This window comes from Rhinoraja longicauda, chromosome 10, assembly GCF_053455715.1.
Source record: "Rhinoraja longicauda isolate Sanriku21f chromosome 10, sRhiLon1.1, whole genome shotgun sequence".
Taxonomy (NCBI): Eukaryota; Metazoa; Chordata; class Chondrichthyes; order Rajiformes; family Arhynchobatidae; genus Rhinoraja; species Rhinoraja longicauda.
In genome coordinates, this window is record NC_135962.1 from 22118533 (window position 1) to 22141496 (window position 22964).

The 22964-nt window shown below is 37.1% G+C and overlaps 2 protein-coding genes across 4 annotated transcripts in view; one reads left to right on the forward strand and one right to left on the reverse strand.

Annotated features, from left to right (window-relative positions):
* LOC144597267 (formin-like) overlaps nt 1-8881 on the forward strand; it is a 300339-nt gene extending 291458 nt beyond the window's left edge. For all 3 annotated transcript variants that reach the window (XM_078406376.1, XM_078406378.1, XM_078406380.1), the window contains 2 exons: nt 7321-7402; nt 8212-8881. In XM_078406376.1, the coding sequence (XP_078262502.1) occupies nt 7321-7402; nt 8212-8256 (127 nt within the window). In that variant the 3' untranslated portion in view covers nt 8257-8881. The remainder of the gene's footprint in view (nt 1-7320; nt 7403-8211) is intronic.
* A 6310-nt stretch (nt 8882-15191) lies between these two features.
* On the reverse strand, nt 15192-15796 carry LOC144597620 (gremlin-1-like). The gene has a single exon (XM_078407129.1). The coding sequence runs from the start codon at nt 15794-15796 to the stop codon at nt 15281-15283; it is 516 nt and encodes a 171-aa protein (XP_078263255.1). The 3' UTR covers nt 15192-15280.
* Between the last annotated feature and the right edge of the window lie 7168 nt (nt 15797-22964).

The window sequence follows — 22964 nt, forward strand, 5'->3', positions numbered from 1 at the left end:
TTCCTCAGTAAAAGGCACATGGCAGCCCTCTTGGTTTGCCAAAAGGCACCTAAAGAACTCTCAGACCATGAGAAACAAGATTCTCTCTTCTGATGAAACCAAGATTGAACTCTTTGGCCTGAATACCAAGCAGCACCGCTCATCACCTGGCCAGCACCATACCTACGGTGAAGCATGGTAGTGGCAACATCATACTGTGGGGGTGTTTTTCAGCGGCAGGAACTGGGAGACTAGTCAGGATCAAGGGAAAGATGAACGGAGCAAAGTACAGAGAGATCCTTGATGAAAACCTGCTCCAGAGCGTTCTGGACCTCAGACTGGGGCGGAGATTCACCTTCCAACAGGACAACGACCCTAAGCACACAGCCAAGACAACGCAGGAGTGGCTTCATGACAAGTCTGTGAATGTCCTTGAGTGGCCCAGTCAGAGCCCGGACTTGAACCCAATCGAACATCTCTGGAGGGACCTGAAAAAAGCTGTGCATCGACGCTCCCCGTCCAACCTGACAGAGCTTGAGAGGATCTGCAATGAAGAATAGGAGAAATCACATGTGTGCCATGCTTGTAGCGTCATACCCAACAAGACTTGAGGCTGAAATCGATGCCAAAGGTGGCTCAACAAAGTACTGAGTAAAGGGTCTGAATACTTATGTTAATGTGATATTTCAGTTATTTCTTTTTAATTACTTTGTAAAAAATTCTAAACACCTGTTTTCACTTTTTTATTATGGGGTATTGTGTGTAGATTGATGATAAAAGAATGAATTTAATCCATGTTAAAATAAGGCTGTAACGTAGCAAAATGTGGAAAAAATGAAGGGGTCTGAATACTTTCTGAATGCACTGTAAGTGTAGATCAAGGTGTCGGAAATTCTTCAATGTGAGAAAACCTGAGGTCATTCATTCTGTAGGAAGACTAGAAATAATATTTTTAAACAGGTACAACACCCCATTAGGTATTCACATTAGCCTTTATGAGAAGAGATTTGGTGCACAAGAATGAACAAGACATGCTGCACTTATGCAGGCTTGATGAAACAACATTTGAAATGTAATGTACAACTTTGTTCTCTGTGCTTAAGGTAGATATTCTTGCCACAGATTCAGTGTTCCGTAGATTCACAAGATTTGATACATGAGGTAAAGGAATGAGAAAAGATGATAAATTATTTATCTATATTCATTGGAGTGGGTCAATGTTTTAGAATGAAGTGGAGGAGGGTTTTCACTTTGAGCATTATAAATCTCTGAAATCCTCTCTCTCAGTTGACTGTAGATGCTTAGTCATTAAGTATATTCAAGACCTAGTTTGGAAATTATTTTGGACACTGAAAAATCAAGGGATTATAGAGAATGGGTGGGAAAACAATCAAATACAAGATTAACTGTCATCTTAATGGATGACAGAGCAGGCTCTGGGACAGTCTGCTCTGTTCCTACTTCTATTTCCAACTTTATTTCCTGCTCTCCATTTGCTTTCCATTTAGAGTCTGGCAGCGTCTGATCCTTGATGAGGTTGCACAGCACACAGCAGACCACCATGACTCTTGAGTTAACTTACCTGAGCATTCCAAGGCTCCTCCTGTAAGGTGGTCAAGAATGCAAATTTGTTGTCTAAACATACCACTAATTTGCCTGGTCATGTCACAAGTCGCAGTGTGACAGTCATTAATAATAATAATAATAATATATTTATTTTATATAGCGCCTTAACACATGCACAAAGCGCTTTACAAATACAATTAACATAGAAACAAACAGACAAACAGACAAACTATCCTGACGGAAAAGCGGCGAATAATCAACGCCAGCGTCCTCTCACGTCAGGGTCCGGCAGTAGACATTAAAGAACACAAGACACACAGATACAATTTTTTACACAAAACAGCCATCACAGTGATTGCTCTAGGCATACCCTCACTGTGATGGAAGGCAAAGTCTTATCTCCTCCTCGTTCTTCTCCCGTGGCGCCACGAGGCGATCGAGGCTCCCAACCCCTTGAAGCCCCCACCGGGCGATGGAAAGTCCCAGGGTCGAGCCGAGCAGGCCGATGAAAGTCCTGAGCCCCCACCGGGCGATGGAAAATGCCGCGGCCGAGCCATGCAGGGCGATGAGAGTCCTGAGCCCCCACCGGGCGATGTAAAGTGCTGCGGCCGGGCCACGCAGGGTGATGAAGGGCCTGCGGGCGGGTTGATCGTGCCTCGTGCTTCGGGGCGGTCGAAGCTGCTACGGCTGGAGCTCCCGAAAGCCGGTCGCCAGCCAGGGACCTACGAGCTCCCGATGTTGCGGTCTGCAGGGCCCACGGCCGAAGCCTCCGAGATGGTAAGTCCAGGCCCTGCGACCGGAGTCTTTGAGGTCGATCCCAGCTGGAGGCCGCCGACTCCACGATGTTAGGCCGTTGCGCGAACGGAGATACGACACGGTAAAGGTCGCATCTCCGTTGAGGAGGAGATTTAAAAAAAGGTTTCCCCCAACCCCCCCCACCACCCCCCTACATACACAGAATTAAAAATAAAACAAAACGTACATTTAACATCAACAATGACAAAAAAACACAACAAAAAAACGGAGAGACTGCCGGTGAGCCGCAGCTGCAGAACACAGCCACGCCTCATTGATTGCATGTTTCCCACTGTACTCTGGTTTACATGTTTAAATCAAAAACCATGTCATCGACCTGCTGTTTTGTTGCCTACAGCCATAATTTGGTTGGGTTTGGTAGCTCAAAGCCCAATGGCACATCAAACTATTGCTGAATGAAGACAGAGCAACTACTGCTAGGATGCCTGCATAGAGTGATATCTGATCCCATACAAATTGGACACAGGAAGTTGAATCCCTTCCCGCTGCTGTACATCTCCAGGTTGAGATAAGGTCCTCATAAAGCTCAATCCATGGTGTCAGTGGCAATCTGCACCTTGGAACAGTCAGTAGCCCTCATGCTTGCTCTCCCTGGTGGCATTGTCAAATAAAAATTAAATGTACTTTGCACTATTCAATACAATGTGTAAGTTCTTGACTTTACCTTAGAGGAGATGGCATATTGTTCAAATTTCCCCAGCTCAACCCACAGTGGTTTTGACAGCATCACCCTATAAAATGATTGGAGTTTGGCCTCCAAACTAGGAAGTATAATTCAGAGGGGCCCTGCTTCTGAAGTCCAGAATTCCCACAACATTTCCCAATGTTGTACGCTTGGGTTCAATGAGGAGAAACGCTTCTTGAGGTCCTTGTGTAGACATGGCCCTCAACGGAGAGTCCTGCTCTGGCTCCACCTCCTCTTCCAGTAATGTTTTACTGCCTTATCAGTCGAAGACGTATCCCACCCTAGTCGTTCCTTCTTCTCCCTACTTCTGTCGGGCAGAAGTAACTTGGTCAAGACAATATCTAGCACATCACATACTTTGAAACTTTTTTAAAATGTTGAAATGCCAAAGCAACATTAGAAATGAATTAATAATTACCTGCAAAAAGATGTCAATCCTTCTGTGCTCCAAAAATGTTGTGCCACTTAAACAATATTAAGAGAGTGTACGAACTGGAGAATTTAGCTCCATTTTCAAAACATTACTTTCAGATTAACATTACCCTACTCACCTACTCTCTTGCCCAGAGTAGGTAAATCGAGGACCTCTTGCTCAGCGTAGGTGAATTGAGAACCTCTTGCCCAGAGTGGGTGAACCAGAGTAGAGGACATAGCTTTAAGGTGAACGGGAAAAGATTTAATACGAATATGAGAGGTAACTTTTTCACACAAAGGGTGGTGGGTGTATGGAACGAGCTGCCAGAGGAGGTAGTTGAGGCAGGGACTATCCCAACGTTTAAGAAACAGTTAGACAGTTACATGGATAGGACAGGTTTGGAGGGATATGGGCCAAACGCGGGCAGGTGGGACCAGTGTAGCTGGGACATGTTGGCCGTTGTGGGCAAGTTCGGCTGAAATGAGAGATATTGACGATGATGTAGAGAAAAAAGGGCATTGAATGAAAGATATGCAAAAAAGTAACTGACAAAGGTAACTCCATTTAGAACGGAGATGAGGAAGAACTTTTTCAGTCAGAGAGTGGTGAAGGTGTGGAATTCTCTGCCTCAGAAGGCAGTGGAGGCCAGTTCGTTGGATGCTTTCAAGAGAGAGCTGGATAGAGCTCTTCAGGATAGCGGAGTGAGGGGGTATGAGGAGAAGGCAGGAACGGGGTACTGATTGAGAGTGATCAGCCATGATCGCATTGAATGGTGGTGCTGGCTCGAAGGGCTGAATGGCCTACTCCTGCACCTATTGTCTATTGTCTATTGAAACAGGCCATTGTTAGCTGTTTGTTGGGCGAAAATGAGAAGCTGTTGCGACTTGGGTGGGGGAGGGATGGAGACAGTGGGAATGCCGGGGTTACTTGAAGTTAGAGCAATCAACATTCATGCCACTGGTCTGTGAGCTCCCCAAGTGAAATATGAGATGCTGTTCCTCCAATTTGCATTTAGCCTCACTCTGACAATAGAGGAGACCTGGGACAGAAAGGTCAGTGTAGGAATGGGAAGGAGAATTAAAGTGTTTAGCCATCAGGAGATCAGGTAGGTCCAGGCAGATTAAGCAAACTGCTTCAGCGAATAAATGTCAGCATTCACCCATACCAAACGCCAAACTATAATGGCATCTAGTTTTACTTGCTTCAGTAATATTCATGTGTGGCTTGATTACCATTTTGAAAACACTTTGACACCTGTGACATTTTAGTGTTTAGTTTAGAGATACAGAGTAGAAACAGGCTGTTTGGCCCACCGAGTCCGCACCAACCAGCGATCCCCATTCATAAGCACTATCCTACACTCTAGAGACAATTTACAATTTTTACCGAAGCAAATTAACCTGTCTTTGGTGTGTGGGAGAAGACCCTGGGGAAATCCGACGTAGTCATTAGACAATAGACAATAGGTGCAGGAGTAGGCCATTCGGCCCTTCGAGCCAGCACCACCATTCAATGTGATCATGGCTGATCATTCTCAATCAGTACCCCGTTCCTGCCTTCTCCCCATACCCCATGACTCCGCTATCCTTAACAGCTCTATCTAGCTCTCTCTTGAATGCATTCAGAGAATTGGCCTCCACTGCCTTTTGAGGATGCTACGAGGATGCAGGGTGACTTGGACAGGTTGTGTGAATGGGCAGATGGATGGCAAATGCAGTTTAATGTGGATAAATGTGAGGTTATCCACTTAGGTGGTAAGAACAGAAAGGCAGATTATTATCTAAATTGTGTCAAGTTAGGAAATGGGGAAGTACAAAGAGATCTGGGTGTCCTTGTTCATCAGTCACTTAAAGATAGCATGCAGGTACAGCAGGCAGTGAAGAAAGCTAATGGCATGTTAGCCTTTATGTCAAGAGGAGTTGAGTATAGGAGCAAAGAGGTCCTTCTGCAGTTGCACAGGGCCCTAGTGAGACCACATCTGCAGTACTGTGTGCAGTTTTGGTCTCCAAATTTGAGGAAGGACATTCTTGCTATTGAGGGGGTGCAGCGTAGGTTCACTAGGTTAATTCCCGGAATGGCGGGACTGTCGTATGTTGAAAGACTGGAGCGACTAGGCTTGTATACGCTGTAATTTAGAAGGATGAGAGGGGATCTTATTGAAACATATAAGATTATTAAGGGATTGGACACATTAGAGGCAGGAAACATGTTCCCAATGTTGGGGGAGTCCCGAACCAGGGGCCACAATTTAAGAATAAGGGGTAGGCCATTTAGAACGGAGATGAGGAAAAACTTTTTTAGTCAGAGAGTTGTAAGTCTGTGGAATTCTCTGCCTCAGAAGGCAGTGGAGGCCAATCCTCTGGAAGCTTTCAAGAGAGAGCTAGATAGAGCTCTTAAAGATAGCGGAGTCAAGGAATATGGGGAGAAGGCAGGAACAGGGTGCTGATTGTGAATGATCAGCCATGAACACATTGAATGGCGGTGCTGGCTCGAAGGGCCGAATGGCCTACTCCTGCGCCTATTGTCTATATTGTCTATTGTCTATCTGGTTCTTAAATTATGTTGAAAAATGGTAAATTAGACGTATATAATTTTTTTTAAGAAATTATTTTTAAAACTGACTCCTTGAAGTTCAAGCCCTCTGATTACTTGAAATGTGAATTTTCCATGTTTTAGACTATTCTGCATTTTAAATATTTTGGGCTTCAAAAGAAAGTACTAGTATTGTAGTATGATTAATATATTTTCATATAAATATGATAATAGGCCTGTAAATCTAGAGCAGATAAGAATTTCATTACCCTGGTGCCTGTGTATATATAACAATTAAACATTCTTGACCTTTTTGCAGGTTTCTTGCTCTATTTAACAATTTCAATCAGTACAAATAAGTATTTCAAGTAATTTTATGCATTGATTTGATCAAGTTATCATTTGAGGATATTAGTATAGTTTTAAGTAGATTTGTTGTTAGTCATGGGCTAAATTTTTCTTTTTATTGAGTTTTAGGGTTCCATTAATGATATTTATATAGTTAAAATTGTATTCTTTCTGTACTTAATGGTTCTATAACAAGCACTTTATCAGTGGAGTTTAGATTGACCAGATTGTAGGAATACCATATTATGAATTTGTTTGCTTTTCAATTTTTTTCAGACAGCTTAACTGATAATTATTGTCAATATTTTTTTAATGCTTTATATGGTCATACTTAATAATATGTAAAAAGCATTCTGAAATGTGAATCTCTTTACTGTTGTGGTAAACTTTGCTGGTCAGGAGCCAATAGTGGTAATAAAACAATTAGAACACCTTGTTAGTCAATGTTAATGCAATATTAATATTAATAGCCTCAGAACACCATCAACACATGGTTGGAGAAAACAAGAGTGGCCTTCTTCCAAGGGCTATTGCTGTGCAGCTTGCAATGTACATTGAAGAGCCTCATGTGTGCCTGAAAGAAAGATAAACTGGTAAAGCCAGGCAAACTATGGCATAAATCTTGGATGGTTTAAGTGGGAAAGCTGTGGATTTGAAGTTCACTTATGTTCTTTTCTCCTATTTTAATGTCTTATTTGTACATAAATTCAACTTTTGCTAAGGCCAGTTAATAAAATGTTGAGCTGAGCATTTGGCATGTATCAGAGATGATTATGCTTCAGAAAACTGGTTAGTTTACCTTTAAGGACATTGAGACATCATGCCTCAAATTGTAATTGTACTGCATTAATAAGGGAGATCATTATTATTTAAAGCAAAATTATATAACCATTTACAACTTGGTTACCATTTATCCAGAGAATTAAACCATGTGCAACAAATTGAAATATAAAGGATGAATTTTGTTTTGTTTTTCCAGGTTGAAGGAGGCTCAACAATCAGTAAAGAAAATAACTTCAGAAAAAAAGGTTGAAACAAAAAAAATAAACCCAAACAGCCTGGTAAGATTGTTTTATGCAGCAGTCTTCTGTTCATGTTTATGATTAAATGTATTGTTTAGCTATTTGATAATTGCAGTTTAAATATATTAATCCTAACAATATTTTTATTATTTGAATGTTAATGATAGATATTGAGACGTTCAAAGTAAAGAGCTAGTAATGAGTTTCTTTAAGCAATACGTGCCATCTCGGCCACTCCTATCAAAAGGTATTAAAGCAACAAAAAGAACTTGGTGAAGTTACCTTGATTGGAACATGCAAAATGAACTGAAGTTGCAATGATTTCGACATACTAAAGAAAAGAAGATTATTTTGCTGATCGATAACTCGATTATCATTTAACAAAATGAAGAAATATCAATTTCATCTACTGCCAGGCATTGAGATGTTGAGCACTGACAGAAACATCACAGCACAACCAGATGTCAAGCTGGCTGAATGTGTTTTCCTTAAGACATGTAAATAATTATCCTACTTTGTTAACCCCACCAATTTAAGCCCTGAAATCTCCAAAGTGGAGACCCTCACAGAACCACTGATGGGAAGAACTTGCTCCCCACTGCCAACCATCTCTTTAAAAATGAGAACAAAACATAAGAGGAGAAAAAGAAGCAGCTTAGCAAAAAATAGGGAATTATAATTTTTTATCACAGAAGTTCAGAGTTGAGAAAAGATATAACTTGGAATTGGAATGCAACCGTTTTATTGCAAAATCTATTAAATCTAAGCTTATGTGGATTTTGAAATTCACAAGCAGTCAAAATACAAAAGATGTGAATGACAATAAGCTTACTTTGATTTAAAAACAGAAAGAAAGACTACGCCAGAGGGAAGCAAGTGTGACCACCAATTGAAGAAAACCCACAAGAGAAAGAATCTAATAACATGATGCTTTGTATACAACCAGAATTCGCGGAATATTTTCTTGAGGGTTACATACATATCTTTGCAATGCTGTGTTTTTATGAAAACAAATTAATAACCTTGTAAATTTGCATAATAACATAAAAGGAATTGTATCATTCCAAACAACAATGGTAATTCTTGTTAGTAATTGGGACAGCAAGTATGTATTTCACCTTACACTGGAGAGATTTAGGCATGTGATTAAGTTGCTTATCCAATGAAAACTAAGCAACGGGGATCCTTAAAATTAAAGCTCAGTTGGTGGTTCTTTTGGGAAGATAGTCTGAACCGAAACTAAGGTCTATTGCAATATATTACTGTAGAAGATAGGCTTTATGTGTTGAATTAGTTTTTTTTAATTTAACGTGAAACATTTGATAACACATTAGAATATCTGAGGCTGCTGCAAAATTCAGCAATAATCTAAACTTTGATTTTCATTTGTGCATTCCGTTCCTTACTTTATGCATCCTCTAAAACATGCCACAAGCTCTCTTAAATCCATTGGCTTTCTCAGCCTTTTATCACCTGCAGAAACATTTCTTCACCACATTTCTTGAGAAAATATTTTTGAATGCACTTTGTGAATTATGTTGAGTTTACAAACAAAAATAAGTTAATTCTTAATATTCACTGTACCCTTGGAGTACAGATTGTATTTTCAACAGTTAATTTGAGTATGTGAATATGAAGCAATTCTAATCATAGTTATTCCAATAAAAATAATTTCAGCACAAATGCTAAAAATATATGTAGGATAATAATTATGAATGTTGCTCTTTATATTGGCTTTTATAGTCAAAACCCCTGGTTAAGCACGGTGCTTAAACATGGAGAGAGAACATAAAAGCCTCAGATTTAATTCTTCGTGCGGTAACTTAGCATCTCATTAGGAGCACAAAAGCTGCCTTTGGTGTATTTACATTGGCAAGAGGGACTGAGCTACACTTATTGGTGATCCCATCTAGAATATATGGATGCTAAGTGAGGGGAGCATTGGAATCGACTATGTTGCCTCTCATTAACAAATAATTTGCCAGCACCTTTGGCCTGGACTTGCACTTAAAGCATAATATATCTGGGTAACTGGAAGACTGAGGAACTATGTGTGTAATTTTTAGGGAGAAAGTTATGAATTAGAGTCATGCAGCATGGAAACAGGCCCTTTGGTCCAACTCATCCATGCTGACCAAGATGTCCCATCTAAGCTGGTCCCATTTGCCTACATTTGGTCCATATCCCTCTAAACCTGTCCTATCCATGTACTTGTTCATGTGTCTTTTAAATGTTTTTAGTGTACCTGCCTCAACTACCTCCTCTGGCAGCTCGTTTGATATACCTACCATCCTCCGTGAAAAAGTTGCTCCTCAGGTTCCTATTATTTCTTTCCTCTCTCACCTTAAATCTATATCCTCTGGTTCTTGATTCCCCTACCTTGGGTAAAAGATTCTGCATTCACCCTATCAATTCCCTTCAAGAGTTTAAACACTTTTATTGGATCACCCCATCGTCTGTTCTTGAACGAATAAAGTCCTGGCTTGCCCAATCTCTCCGTATAGCTTAGTCTTTCGAGTCCTGGCAACATCTTTGTAATCTTCTCTGAACTTTTTCCAGCTTAATTACATATTTCCCATAGAAGGGTAACTAAAACTGAACACAATACTCCATTCCTTCTCTCCAGAGATGCTGCCTGACCCGCTGAGTTACTCCAGCATTTTGTGTCTATTTTCAATTTAAACCAGCATTTGCAGTTCTTTCCTACACAATACTCCAAACGCAGTCTCACCAAATTCTTGTACAACTGTAACAGAATGTCTGAACGTCAATTGAAGGGTGACGAATTCTATTTAGTAAAATAACCGATGAGGCATAAACATATTTCTTTATCAATGTAATTATTTTTCTCCTTTTATTGAGGGCTTGAGTATGATTTGTTAATGAAAAAAAAATTATCGCTATTTTATTGAAATTAAAATGCTCGTTGTGGTGTATAATAAAAATATGTAGTCAAGAAAATGATATTTTTAATCTCCTTTGAAACTCTATTCACATGTAATATGTTCATTGTTGTGCAGCAGAACTTAGAAATTTAGTTTAAATGTACAGGTTCATGAAAATAATATCAACTCTTATGAGCATCTATTTCATTACCAAAGAAAATGGAGAAACAAATTACCATATTTGCTAAAGTAGTTTATTACTACATTGTTCAAAGGATTCTTACCATGACACTAAAAATCAAGGTACATTATGCAATTTTGCAGTATTAGAGTGGATTGCATATATTTGCCAGGTGTGACAAAATTTATAGTAATTTAATAAACAATTTTATTATTTTAATCTACAAGCACATTATGAAATTATTCCTTTTTTGTGGCTGTTTAAACATCACTGTTAATTTTAATGCTTGTTTAGTTAAGCAATCTTGAAAGATGTTTACATAACTGATGTGAAATGTTTCAGCTAAAATGTTTTTTAAATGATCAGAATTGAGATCTCAATCTCACTACAGGGTAATTCTGTAAAAAATGTAGAAACTTCAGCTAGTTTACTTTACAAGAAATCATCTTAGATTTATGAATATCTCAGCTTTTGCCCACTAAGGCTTTATTTCTTTCCAACAAAAAAAATATTGCCTTTAGATATTTCTTATTGCACTTTAAAAATAAAATGACCAAATCTTTTATTGAACTATACTGATCAATTTACATTTTTATTATGATTAACATCACAATATTAATGGAAACTTCTAAGCAAAGGATAACAAGATTGATGATTGTGTGAGAAGGAACTGCAGATGCTAGTTTAAACCGAAGATAGACATAAAAATGATTGTGTATCCTTGTTATATCGTACAAAAACATTAATCTGTTAAATAACTCAGCAAAATACAAACTTTGATAGCTTTACATATACAATGCCTACATAGTTGATCAGATTTGCAGAGCACTTTGACTTAAAAATGTAGAAATATCCAAGAAGTAATGTCTTATCCTAATCACTATTTCATGCGTTGTAATATTCATATAATTGGAAACCATAGGGATTTTCGGCAAAGTTAATTTCATTATTTTTTGCTTTAATTTAATAAAATAGCGGTTTAAAAAAACCTATTTTGTAAAAATAAGTTTGTGAAGAATATTAGACATTACGAATATGATGTTTGAACTTTTGTCACTGTTGTATGCAAATCAGGATGCTGCTACGTTTGATGTTTGATCACTGTAAAGTTCTAATGTGAGCAAATCAACACTTAATGATCAAAATAAAAATAAACAAATGTGGCTGCTTTTCTCCCAAACCCTTTAACAAAAACAATAAATTATTTTGAAATATACACAAGGTAATTAATCTTTAAAACATTATTAAAAAGTAAACTGAGATCTCGCCCTCATTTTCTTTTGAATCAGTAACTGGAAATTGACTGATTTAACATTTTGTTGATAAGTGCCTATATCATTAGATCATCAGTGCAAGTGCCTTCTATAAGTTTAGAAAGACAAGTTGCTATTGGTAATACAACAGACCCACAACATGCCATTGAACTTGTGAGTGACCTGACTGTTTAGAGGTTTGGTTAAGAATATATGATATCATCTTGGGGAAATTATAATATTCGAAAACTAAACATAGAAAGTGTATAATATGAAAATTGTGTCAGCATACTAAGTTAAGCAAACTTGAAAAGCTTGATAGTGTTTTTGTTAGAATTGTGTTATTTTAAAACACATTTCTAACAAAAATGCTCAAACTGAGACAAGTTGACAAGATCTTTTGAATTTAAATCTTTGAAATTAATGTTCATACTTTTGTCTCATATGGTGGTAGTGAAGGCCCTTCCTATGCCAAAAACTCAATATACTAATAAAACTCAATATACTAATATGCTAATAAAACAACTCAACTTCCTACTTTCACAGAAATTATTTTTGCATTAAATTTATTATTTTTGTCTAAGTCAAAATTAATGACAAATTAAAGTGATTAAATGGTTGATATTACTCTCTCTGGAGAATATTTTTCAGTTACAATGATGACTTTATTAGCATCTCAAATTTCTTGAAATCTAATAAAAAACACTTTGTAAATGGTATAATGATGTGATTGATGGGCCCGTGTAAGTCATTCAAAATATCTTTTATATAGGAGACTGCAGTAATATAAGTAATTTAAGTTTGGTTCCAATCATTTAATGTTTTAAAATCTTTGTATTTTTTATAATCTACTTAGAGATGTATGGAGAGTACAAGCATTTCATAGTTGATAATGTTGAATGGCATCTTGTCCGCTAAAATTGTTCTTAATCTTCTTGGAGGAATTTACTGATTAATTTTGATATCTTTGATTTCATCGCCGTGAATATATGTACTGAACATATTTGATTCAAAAACAATTACACAATGTGTTTTAAAGTACCCACAATGAATGATGGGTTTGAGTCCCTTAGTCGTAAATTCAGTACATTTTATGATGAAAAGAAACCACAGGAGTGAGTAATGTATTAAAATCACAGCAAGGAGCAAATTCCTAATGAAAATAAAATGGAGCATAGTACTTAGGAAGGTAGTTTTTATTTGTGTACTAACAGTTAACATGCCACATAAAATGCTTGGAATGAAATCTGATTCTGTTTAATCACAATATCTTTGACCTTGTTTTTCTTTACTTACCATATCGGGATGAGGCAGTGAAGATAATTGAACAAAAAATAAATCTGCAGTACATGCAGTAAAATGAGTACAATTATTACAATGCACAAATAAGCATAAATACATTCAGTGCTCATTTTTAATATTATTGACTCAAACTAATTAATTGCTACTAATGATGCCTGGCTATACCAAGCAGAATCGTCATGCTTATACTATACAGGAGATCCCTAGGATAATTTGGCCGTAATTGTGTTTTCATTCAGTGTGTAATGCTGCTGATGTGCAAGAATTGAAGAACCATGCAATAGAATAACAATGCATGTGTTCCTTTCATCCCAATTCTTTTCATAATTTGATATTCCTCGAGAAAGTAGGGAAAAAATGAACAGGTTTTCTTTCCTTTTCACACCTCAACAAATCTTACTGCTGAAATTTAAAGGGATGTTTTCAAAGGCATCAAATTTAGATTCAATTCAGTTCATTAAATTCAACTAGTATTACTTTGAATCTCTGATCCCAATATTTTTCATAAAATGTAGAGATCAGAAATGTTATTACATTATCCTAAATAGCTATTAAAATGAGTAAAGTCCATCATTCTGATATAAATAACTCATGTTTTAGAATGAATTATGGATAATTTCATATCTTTCTTCCAAAATGAAAATCATTATGGCATTAACAAAGCAAGCACCCATGTGATTGGTACCTGTTAATCTTCTATTATCTTTGTAAATTGCCGACCTATTGTTCTCAAATCTTTCCCTGTACGCTCTAGCCCATGTACTACCTTTAACAAAATGTGAGCTGCTTCTAAATATGCTCTTTTCAACATGAGGAAGGCCCAAAGCTGATTCTCATTCATATTGAAGGAAAGCTTCTGGTTTCTAATTCCCAGTTCTTGGTCAATGGTAAATTTGGTCAAAATGAGATGCTCGGCGACAGAGCATTAGATATGGTAACCTATATTCCACCATTTTATGTTCACTGTGCAATGATGCTCCATCACAGTGCTATTTGTTCAACCCAACAATCTAATACTTAACAGCAGTAACAGAAATAACATACAATATATATATATTACAGTAAAAAGCAGCAAGTATAATACATACATATACTAAAGGCATTAAATTAAAAGCCAAAATACTGTTGCTTTTTACAACTTTCATCATCGTTACTATTTTTCATCTTTCTTTGGAATGCATGATATTTTAAGCATGTGAAAAAAACACCCATAGGGAGAATACATTGAATTATAATGAATAATGAATGACATTTGAGGGTTGACCTCGTATGTCGTAATGTGCAGCGGTTAGCAATAGTTCTGCCTTTATATAAGCTGTCATGATTTTTATTCCAGATATCTCAGCAAAATAAAAATCAGCTGATTGGTATTAAGGATCTATGATCAGCCCTGCCATATCATCCAAGCAGTGAAGCTATTAATTGTTCCCACAATTTTCCTCTTCACATGGATAATGGACAAGTTCTCTTTTTGCAATATGCCTATTAAAAATGCTTATTTATGAGAAACGGCTATTTTTTGCAACATATTAAGTTGTATACTTAATATATTTAAATGGTTTCCTAGTTATTCTGTACTTTTATTTAGAAGTCTGAAAGCTTTTGGGCATATCCAATGGTTGATTACAGAGGCACTCTACACTGCTGCTGTTTCCTGGCTGTCAAAACAATCAAAAGATAGGTGTACAGAAGCACACGTTCTTTTCTTGAATGTTTGGGGTTTTTTCCTATCACAGTCGTACAGCATGGAAACAGGCCCTTCAGTCAAACTTTCCCACGCCGGCCAAGATGCCTCATCGACATTATGTCCTCTCACACTTCTATACCAATCACTGGAAGCATTTCTGAGAATGTATAGCAAATTACATAACAGACTATTAGATTTTTTATTCGTTCAAATCCATTTTCAAGTCAACCTTGGATTATGCATGCTGGTTTTAATTAGTTTTCAGTAAGCTTTATGAATGCAGAATTACCTCCCTTTTGGCCAACAATGTAGTATTATGGGCAACATTATGTTGAATACAATCTCACACACTGAAACTGAAATTAATTATTAAATACCCATAACATTCTGAACAAGAGCTTTAATTATTTAAATATTCATATCCTTCTCTCTGACTATTCACACTCCACACAGTGGAAATTATCTTGGGGTTTGGATTGGAATCCAAGTCCTTGAACAAATAAAGGTAATTGAGGATACAAACATGTTTAAATGCATATGTCCCAGAGTTATGACTGTGGTATATTATGTTGCCGGTCTTTGAGTTGTGATAGTGGTATTCTTGTTGCTTTAGTTGAGATCGATGGAAATGCAGCGACACTGTTTAACTCTCTGGATTCTTTTCTTCTTAAATGGTGGCTGTAGGTCAGGGCAATTGAGGGTGACTGTCATGGTGGTAAATCTTTTTGGCTTACAGAAGGAGCAGGACTGAAACGAGCCCTCCTCCTTACGAGCATGCCTTGGTATGTAAAAAGAATTACACTGGCCATAGCAGAACCTATTGATGATAATGCGACTGTTGCAGCCTTCTTCATGGATGGTTTGCTTGAGAGGCTGTGTTTTACACCAATCCCGTTTCAGGTACTTCCTCTCAGTGACGTGGAGTGCTTCATGACTCGACTCCAAGACCTCATCCACATTGCTCCGATTACCCGCCTGCTCTGAATTGTTTGGCTGCCCTTTGTCTGGTGAAGGGATAGCCCCTTGGGAGATGCGATTCCTCTTCTTCCCGGCTCCCTCACTGGTACATAGCAGGAAACACCACAGTAACAGAAAAATGCAGAATGCACATAAAGTTCGGGTCATCCTGAGGAAAGAGAGAAAATGCCATCAATGATAAATCAATTTTACCCATTATATGTAACAAAACACATATTGGTGAATTGTTGACTTCTTCAGGAAAAGATGCATCTCCTGGAAATCTTTAATTAAAACCACTGTAGAAAATTTCAGTAGTGGGCTGCCTATATTATTTTGTACCAAAGATACAGCACAAAAATAACTAGCCAATTACATCATGGCTTACTATATTAACACTCACATTGTTGTACTTGACTTCCATTTGTGAATTGTAAATATCTTGAAATTCACTCAAATATATACAACCAACAATGAAAAGAAAATTCTCATTGAACATTTTGTCGACTTAGGTCAAGATAGATTTGGATTAGTTATTATTCTCATCCAACAACTGCCTATACAAAATATAAAACAAATCACAATTAATCAGGTAGCAATTGATTTATACCTATTTCTGAAAAGAGTACCACGCATGAGGTGATCGTGTGAAATTGGGCTTGGGACTCTGAACATTTTGTTGGGCACACTGCCAATTCCTGCTTATTTCTGCAGTATCCCAAAATATCTTCCAAGGCAAGGGAAGAGCAGCAGGCAGGGGTGGTCGTTTGTATGGTAAAATTATCACTTTTTCCCTTATTTTGCTTTGAATCTGCTAGATTCCAGAACAGGCAAAGTCCAATTCAGTTACAATGGACCAAACATCTGTTTTAGAGGGTCCACAGGAATATCTAAAATTTGCCACAACCAATATCGCAACAGATGCTCATTAGATGGTGCTTGGAGTACAAGATTTTAATGCTTAAAATGGGAGCCATGAAATTCAAATTCTATTCCAGTTCTATTCCAGTGAAATTCAAATACTATTCCAAGATGCCCCATCTACACTAATCCCACCTGCCTGCATTTGCCTCACATTCCTCTAAACTTTTCCTATCCATCCACGTGTCCAAATGGGGGAAGAGGGAGGTGGGAAGGGGAGGAGGCACAGGGTGAGGAGGGTGCGAGGGGCGAAGGACTCCGAGGAAGAAGGAGAGGGCACGAGGAGGGTGGAATGGGGACGTGAGGAACCCGCTGTGCACACATGCAACGAGCGCACGAAACCGAAACATGAGTCACTACAACGGCTGATGGACAGTGCTTCTCTTTCTCACCACCCGCCAGCCCAATGGCAAGTCAGATTTATGTTAGTTTACGACATACCTCTCTTTAGTTTAGATGACTTTCATAGGCGTACATTAAAGTAAAAATGCCTGGAGACGAGGAATAAAACCAAGTTGAACAATTTCAACTTTTTTTCAATTATTTATCCATAAGTTTGTTAATTGATTTGGATATATGTGAAATATATCTTCATTGGCCTCGATGTTGTTTTTCTCACCTTTACATACGCAGGACTTTATTTTACATTATTCTAATTTCCCTTTTTTACTTTATTTTTTTCTGTCTTTCTTTATCAGTAGACATTGATTTTGTTGTACATGCATTTGATTTTTTTCCCCTCATACAACCAATTTTCGTATATTTTGATCAAAGTGTAATTCTTTAAACACCAAAGGGACGACGATGAGTAAGGTGGGCCTAAAATTGTCGCACTATCATGTACCGTTTTGGCTGTAGTTCAGGAACAAACAAACAGACAAATGAGAGTTTTAGTATATAGATTCAGTTACTTTTGATTAAGCTGAATTAAAGTTGGTTCAAATCAGCTTGTCCAAAACATGTCTAAAAAGTGTGAGATAAGTGAATAGAAGATAATATATTTATCAATTTCAATCATTTGCTCTTGTGGTAAACTGTTCTTTAATCTATTGATGCATACAATTGAAGAAGTCTTGAGGAATTACTGCAACATATATTGTCAGCTGTACACACTGCAATTTCATTGTGCTGACAGTGATAAGGAAACTAACATTTGAAGTAGTGAATGGAGAACCGTCTTGAATTATATTAAGAATTTAAGCATTGAATGGAGTTGCACTCAGCCAACCAAAGGGAGATTAAAGCGGATATTCATAAGGTTTTGAGATATCAGAGGTGAATCGCTTGTTACACATAATTAAAACTCAAAAACACTTTCCATGTGATCTTCTAAAGGGCAAAGTGTTTTCCATTAGACAATTCCAAGCACGGGGATCGGTGCTGGGCCCATTGTTGTTTGTCATCTCTATCAACGATTTGGATGAGAATGTACAAGGCATGATTAATAAGTGTGCAGTTGACACTAGAATTGAAAATGGTTATCAAGAATTACAGCTGGATCTTGATCAACTGGACAAGTGGGCCGAAGAATGGTTTGTGGAGTTTAATTCAGATAACTATGAGGTGTTGTATTTTTGGGATGTCAAACCAGGGCAGAACCTTCACAGTGAAGGCCAGGGCTCTGGGGAGTGTTGTAGAGCAAAGGGATAGAGAAGTACATAGTTCCCTGAAAGTAATGTCACAGATAAATGGGATGGAGAAGAAGGATTTTGGTACATTGGCCTTCATCTGTCAGGGATTTGAGTATTGAAGGTGGAAAGTTATGGTGCATTTCTTAGAGTATTGTGTTCAGTTTTTGGTTGTCTTACAATAAGAAAAACATGCCATTAAGCTGGAAATAGGGCAGAATAGATATACGAAGATGTTACCTCACAGAGGGTGGTAGATATATGGAACAAGCAGCAAGTGGAAGTAGCTGAGGCAAATGCAATAACAACATTTAAAAGACATTTGGATAGATACATGGATAGGAAAGGTTTTGAGGGATATAAGCCAAGCACTGGCAAAATTGAACTAATTTAAATGTTAAAACTTGAACAAAATTTTGAGTTTTGTATTTGCACAGAAAACCCAATTGCAGATAGTTATGGGGGGAAATGTCAGCAAAATACAAACAGATTTTTATTCTCCATTAGAATTAATAATGTCACACTCTCGATTTTGTAAGCAAGTACCTTTGATTTGCTCGATAATAAATCCTTTTTCTATTATTTGCTTCTTCGCTCGTATCTTCCATAGATGGCTTTCTCAGTCACTTCCAAAGGTGTTAGTGATAGTCAAATTCATTGCATGAATTACAGTCAGATACACAATACAGCATAAATCCATATCCAAACAGATTCAAATTTAAGGATTAATTTGCACTAAAAGCATTGTTTTGGTATTAAGCAATTTTGCTTTTGAACAAACACTATACAATATTTGACTCCTAAGAAATTAGATGTGACAAAGGTGTTGCCTCATTTGCTTTGCTTTGATTTGATGTTATTAATGAATCTGGTGCAGTAGCAAACCTGGTTTTATAAAGTGCCGAAGACCTAAATGTTTGAAAAGTTGCCAGTTCTCTTGCCCTTACCTACTAATTGTTTATGTTGTAAATGGTGGGAGATAGCTATTTCCACATTTTAATTTTGGTGCTTACTCTGGCATGGGTGTCACATTACAAACCAGTTTAGACACAGTCAATCAAAACATGGTTCTGCATGGCTGAAACTGTAACTAAAAGCCAAAGTAAATTGAGCCCAGAATAATTGAAAGAAAACTGCTGTTTTCACAGAGGTGTTCAACATATGCATCCAGATTTCCCAAATTTGTAAACCAGCATCTGTAGTTCCTTGTTTCTACACTCTTCCAAATTAAGATAATTTCCGGCTGAAAGGAAAATATTTTAGGATCATTTGTTCAAGAATTGTAAGGACATCTTTTCTAAAAAAAACTGGCTGCTTTTTTGCTAAACATTTGGAAAACATATTTAATGATTTGATCGGAGATACATTTTCTATTATTTATATTAGTCAATTGAAATGTGATAGAGGGGGTTGGGTTGCAATAAAGGATTTATTTAAATATGTTCAGGGACTAAGAAAAGCTTAAAAACCTTTCTTTTTGCATATAATATGTTGCCTATATTGTGGCATTAATTCAGCTGTGTAGAATAGGGTTAGGTGCGAATGCTTTGATTCTTCAAAAGATTGGAATTACAGGGTCGTAGAATTGTACAACTTTACAAAAAAAAGCCCAAACATGCCAATCTTTTTACCCATCTACACCAATCTCAGTTGCGCACAATATGTCCATGCCCTTTTGTGACTTGCCTATTCAAGTGCCTTGTTAAATGTCTCTAAAACCTAGTATTGTGTCAAATTACACCTATTTCTCTGACAGCAAGTTCTAAATTTCTTGTCTGTGTGTTGTGTGTGTGCCTGTGTATTGAAAAATACAGCATGGAAATAGGCCTTTCAGCCAACGTCAACTATCCACTGTGACGATCGATCACCCATTCCCACTAGTTCTCTGTTATCCCACTTTCTCATTCATTCCCTACAAACCAGGGGCAATTTGTAGAGGTCATTTAATCTACAAACCCGCACATCTCTGGGATGTGGAAGAAAATTGGAGCATCCCGAAGAAATCCATGCATCACAGGGAAAACATGCAAACTCCACGCTAACAACACCTGAGGTTGGGATCGAACTTGGATCTCTGGTGCAGTGAGGCAATAGCTCTACCACTTACAACAATGTGCCATCCTGTATGTAAAAATAAATCTCCCTAAAATCCCTTTCAAATCTTCTACCTCACACCGTAAACCAATGTTGTCTTCCTTTTGATGTGCTTACATTGGAAAAAAAGATTCTGGCTGATTACCCTATCTGTGGCTCTTATAATTTTACTTATCTCTATCAGGTCAACACTCGCCTCCTTCGCTCCAGGGAAAAAACACCAGTACTATCTTTAATTCCAGGCAAAATCCTGGTGAATTTTGTTTACACCTTTTCCGGTACAACCCTTCCTGGTGAGCCAGTGAATGCATTTCACAAGCATAAGAAGTGAGAACAAGTTCAGCCACTATGTCCCTCAAACCTACTCCACCATTCAATAGGAGACGCCTGATAGAATACCCTCAAGTATACTGTTCTGTCCTTTTCACATAACCCTTGATTCGCTTACTGATTAAAAATCTATTTATCCTACTCTTATCCCACTGGGCCAGATATCAAATAATAATGAGACAGAGTACAGGAAGGAGATTAAGAACCCTATAATCTGATGCCAAGACAACAACCTCTTCCTCAATGTCAGCAAGACAAAGGAGATTGTGATTGACTTCAAGCAGCAAAACAATAGATTTTCTAGTATTAAAAATATTTTATGAACTTGAGAAGTTCCATCATTATAAATAATTAGTTTCTTAACTCCAGATTTGTTGCGTAAATAACATTTTTGTTCAATTAAATTTATTGCCCAACTACCATGGTGGTATTTGAACATATATTATCCAACTATTTAGATGAAGGTAAGAATTCCCTGAATTTAAAATGAAACAGAAAATGCTGGAAATACTCAATGGATCAGGCAATCCATGGAATGAGAAAATGAATTAATGCTTCAGTTTGATGACCTTTGATCTGATCTGGAAAAAGCTGCATAAAACAAGTTCTAAATTGCAGAGAAAAGGCAGTGTGAGAAGTTTTAAAAAACCCAGAATGTAATAAATTGGACGTCAGAAGAATTAAGTAACATAAAAGGTGTGTCGGAAGGAACTGCAGATGCTGGTTTACACCAAATATGGACACAAAATTCTGGAATAACTCAGCAGGACAGGCAGCATCTCTGGATAGAAAGAATGGGTTACGTTTCGGGTCGAGACCCTTCTTCAGACTTAAAAAAGGTGGGTGGTTTGAGTTAATAAAAATATTGGGGAAGTCAAACTAAATGAATACTGAAAGTCTGAAATAAAATGTCAAAAAACTCATAATTACATAATTCAATGTATCATTGAAACTGCCAATTAATAAGGTGCCTAGATGGAAGAATAAAAGTTGTTCCCCGAGCTTGCTTTGAACATCACTGTAGTGCAGTGTAGAAAACCAAAGAGAGGAAGATCAGCAAAAGTGAGGCAGAGAATTAAAGGACACTTGAAGCTCAGGATCATGCCTGTGGCTTAAGGGAAGTGTTACACAAAGCAGTCACCCAATTTGACATGTAAACCAGTCCACATCCCTTCTACCAGGTGAGGGTGGACCACTGTAATTAGTGTTTTTACATTGGCAGTATTTTTTTAACATAATAATAAGGGCAGAAACATTTACAGTTAAAACTGGGTTAATAAAATAAGAATTGTTCAATTGACTGAAATTATTCTTTCAAACCCCAACCACAACTATTCATGTCGATGATCTGCTTTTCATTTTCATGAAAATCTGGCATGAAATTCCAAACATGGAATTTCTTTTATAAAAGAGGCCTAATTCTTTTTAAGGTTACATTTATTTTTGAACACAAAGTGTTATTGTGGACAGAAATAAATGTTATTGAATAAGTAATAACTTTTTGGCAAATTTGTCCATGTTGTGACATGAACTCAAGGAAGTAACCTTAAAACTTGCAATAGTTGCTTAAATGCCAAAGATACAGAAAAAAAGGAAATGACAAATATTTAAATTTCTAGTATGGTGTTTGTCACAAATGTAACTATTTAAAAGTTATATATTCTTTACCTATTTTTAAAATCACTCATGACATGCCTTAATAAAATAATCTCCCGCATACTTTTATTTTAATATAAATAACAAAACAGGTTGCAAAGACAAAAACAGAAAAATAAAGCCACTGGGATAATCATGCTTATCTTTTCATTCTTTTCCTATGTCTTGTGCATTGACACTGTAGCTTTACCTCCATCTCCCAATTTGGCTGACCATCCCAATTAATTATCATTCTTTGAATGAAGAAATGCTTCCTGAGAATAGACCTGTAACGTCTGATAGAAGGCCTTTCAAAATGCCAAGATAAGTTTCAAAATGCTTTACAAGTTTAAATTCAAATTACAGTAAATTAGCATTTTAACATCTTTAAGGATTAAAATTTATTTTCATAAACTAAAAAGTGAAGATTGACAATATCAGCACAGTGATTACATATGCTTAGACGATTCTGGTTAAAATTTATAATTTAAATTTATTATTTTTGGTTTCTTCTGTGGGCTGGGGCATTTACTCTTATTCATAGTAAATGGGCCAGAGGGAGGGAAAATCAGTTCCCTGGTCACCATCCATAGTTCTATAGATTGAAGTAGACGTGAATACTTGCATAGATAGAAAAGTTAGACCTAGCAAAAATAATAATTTTATTTGAAAAGAGGGGAAGAAGATTTGGTTATTGTGGCAATATAAATTACAAGGCATCCTAATTG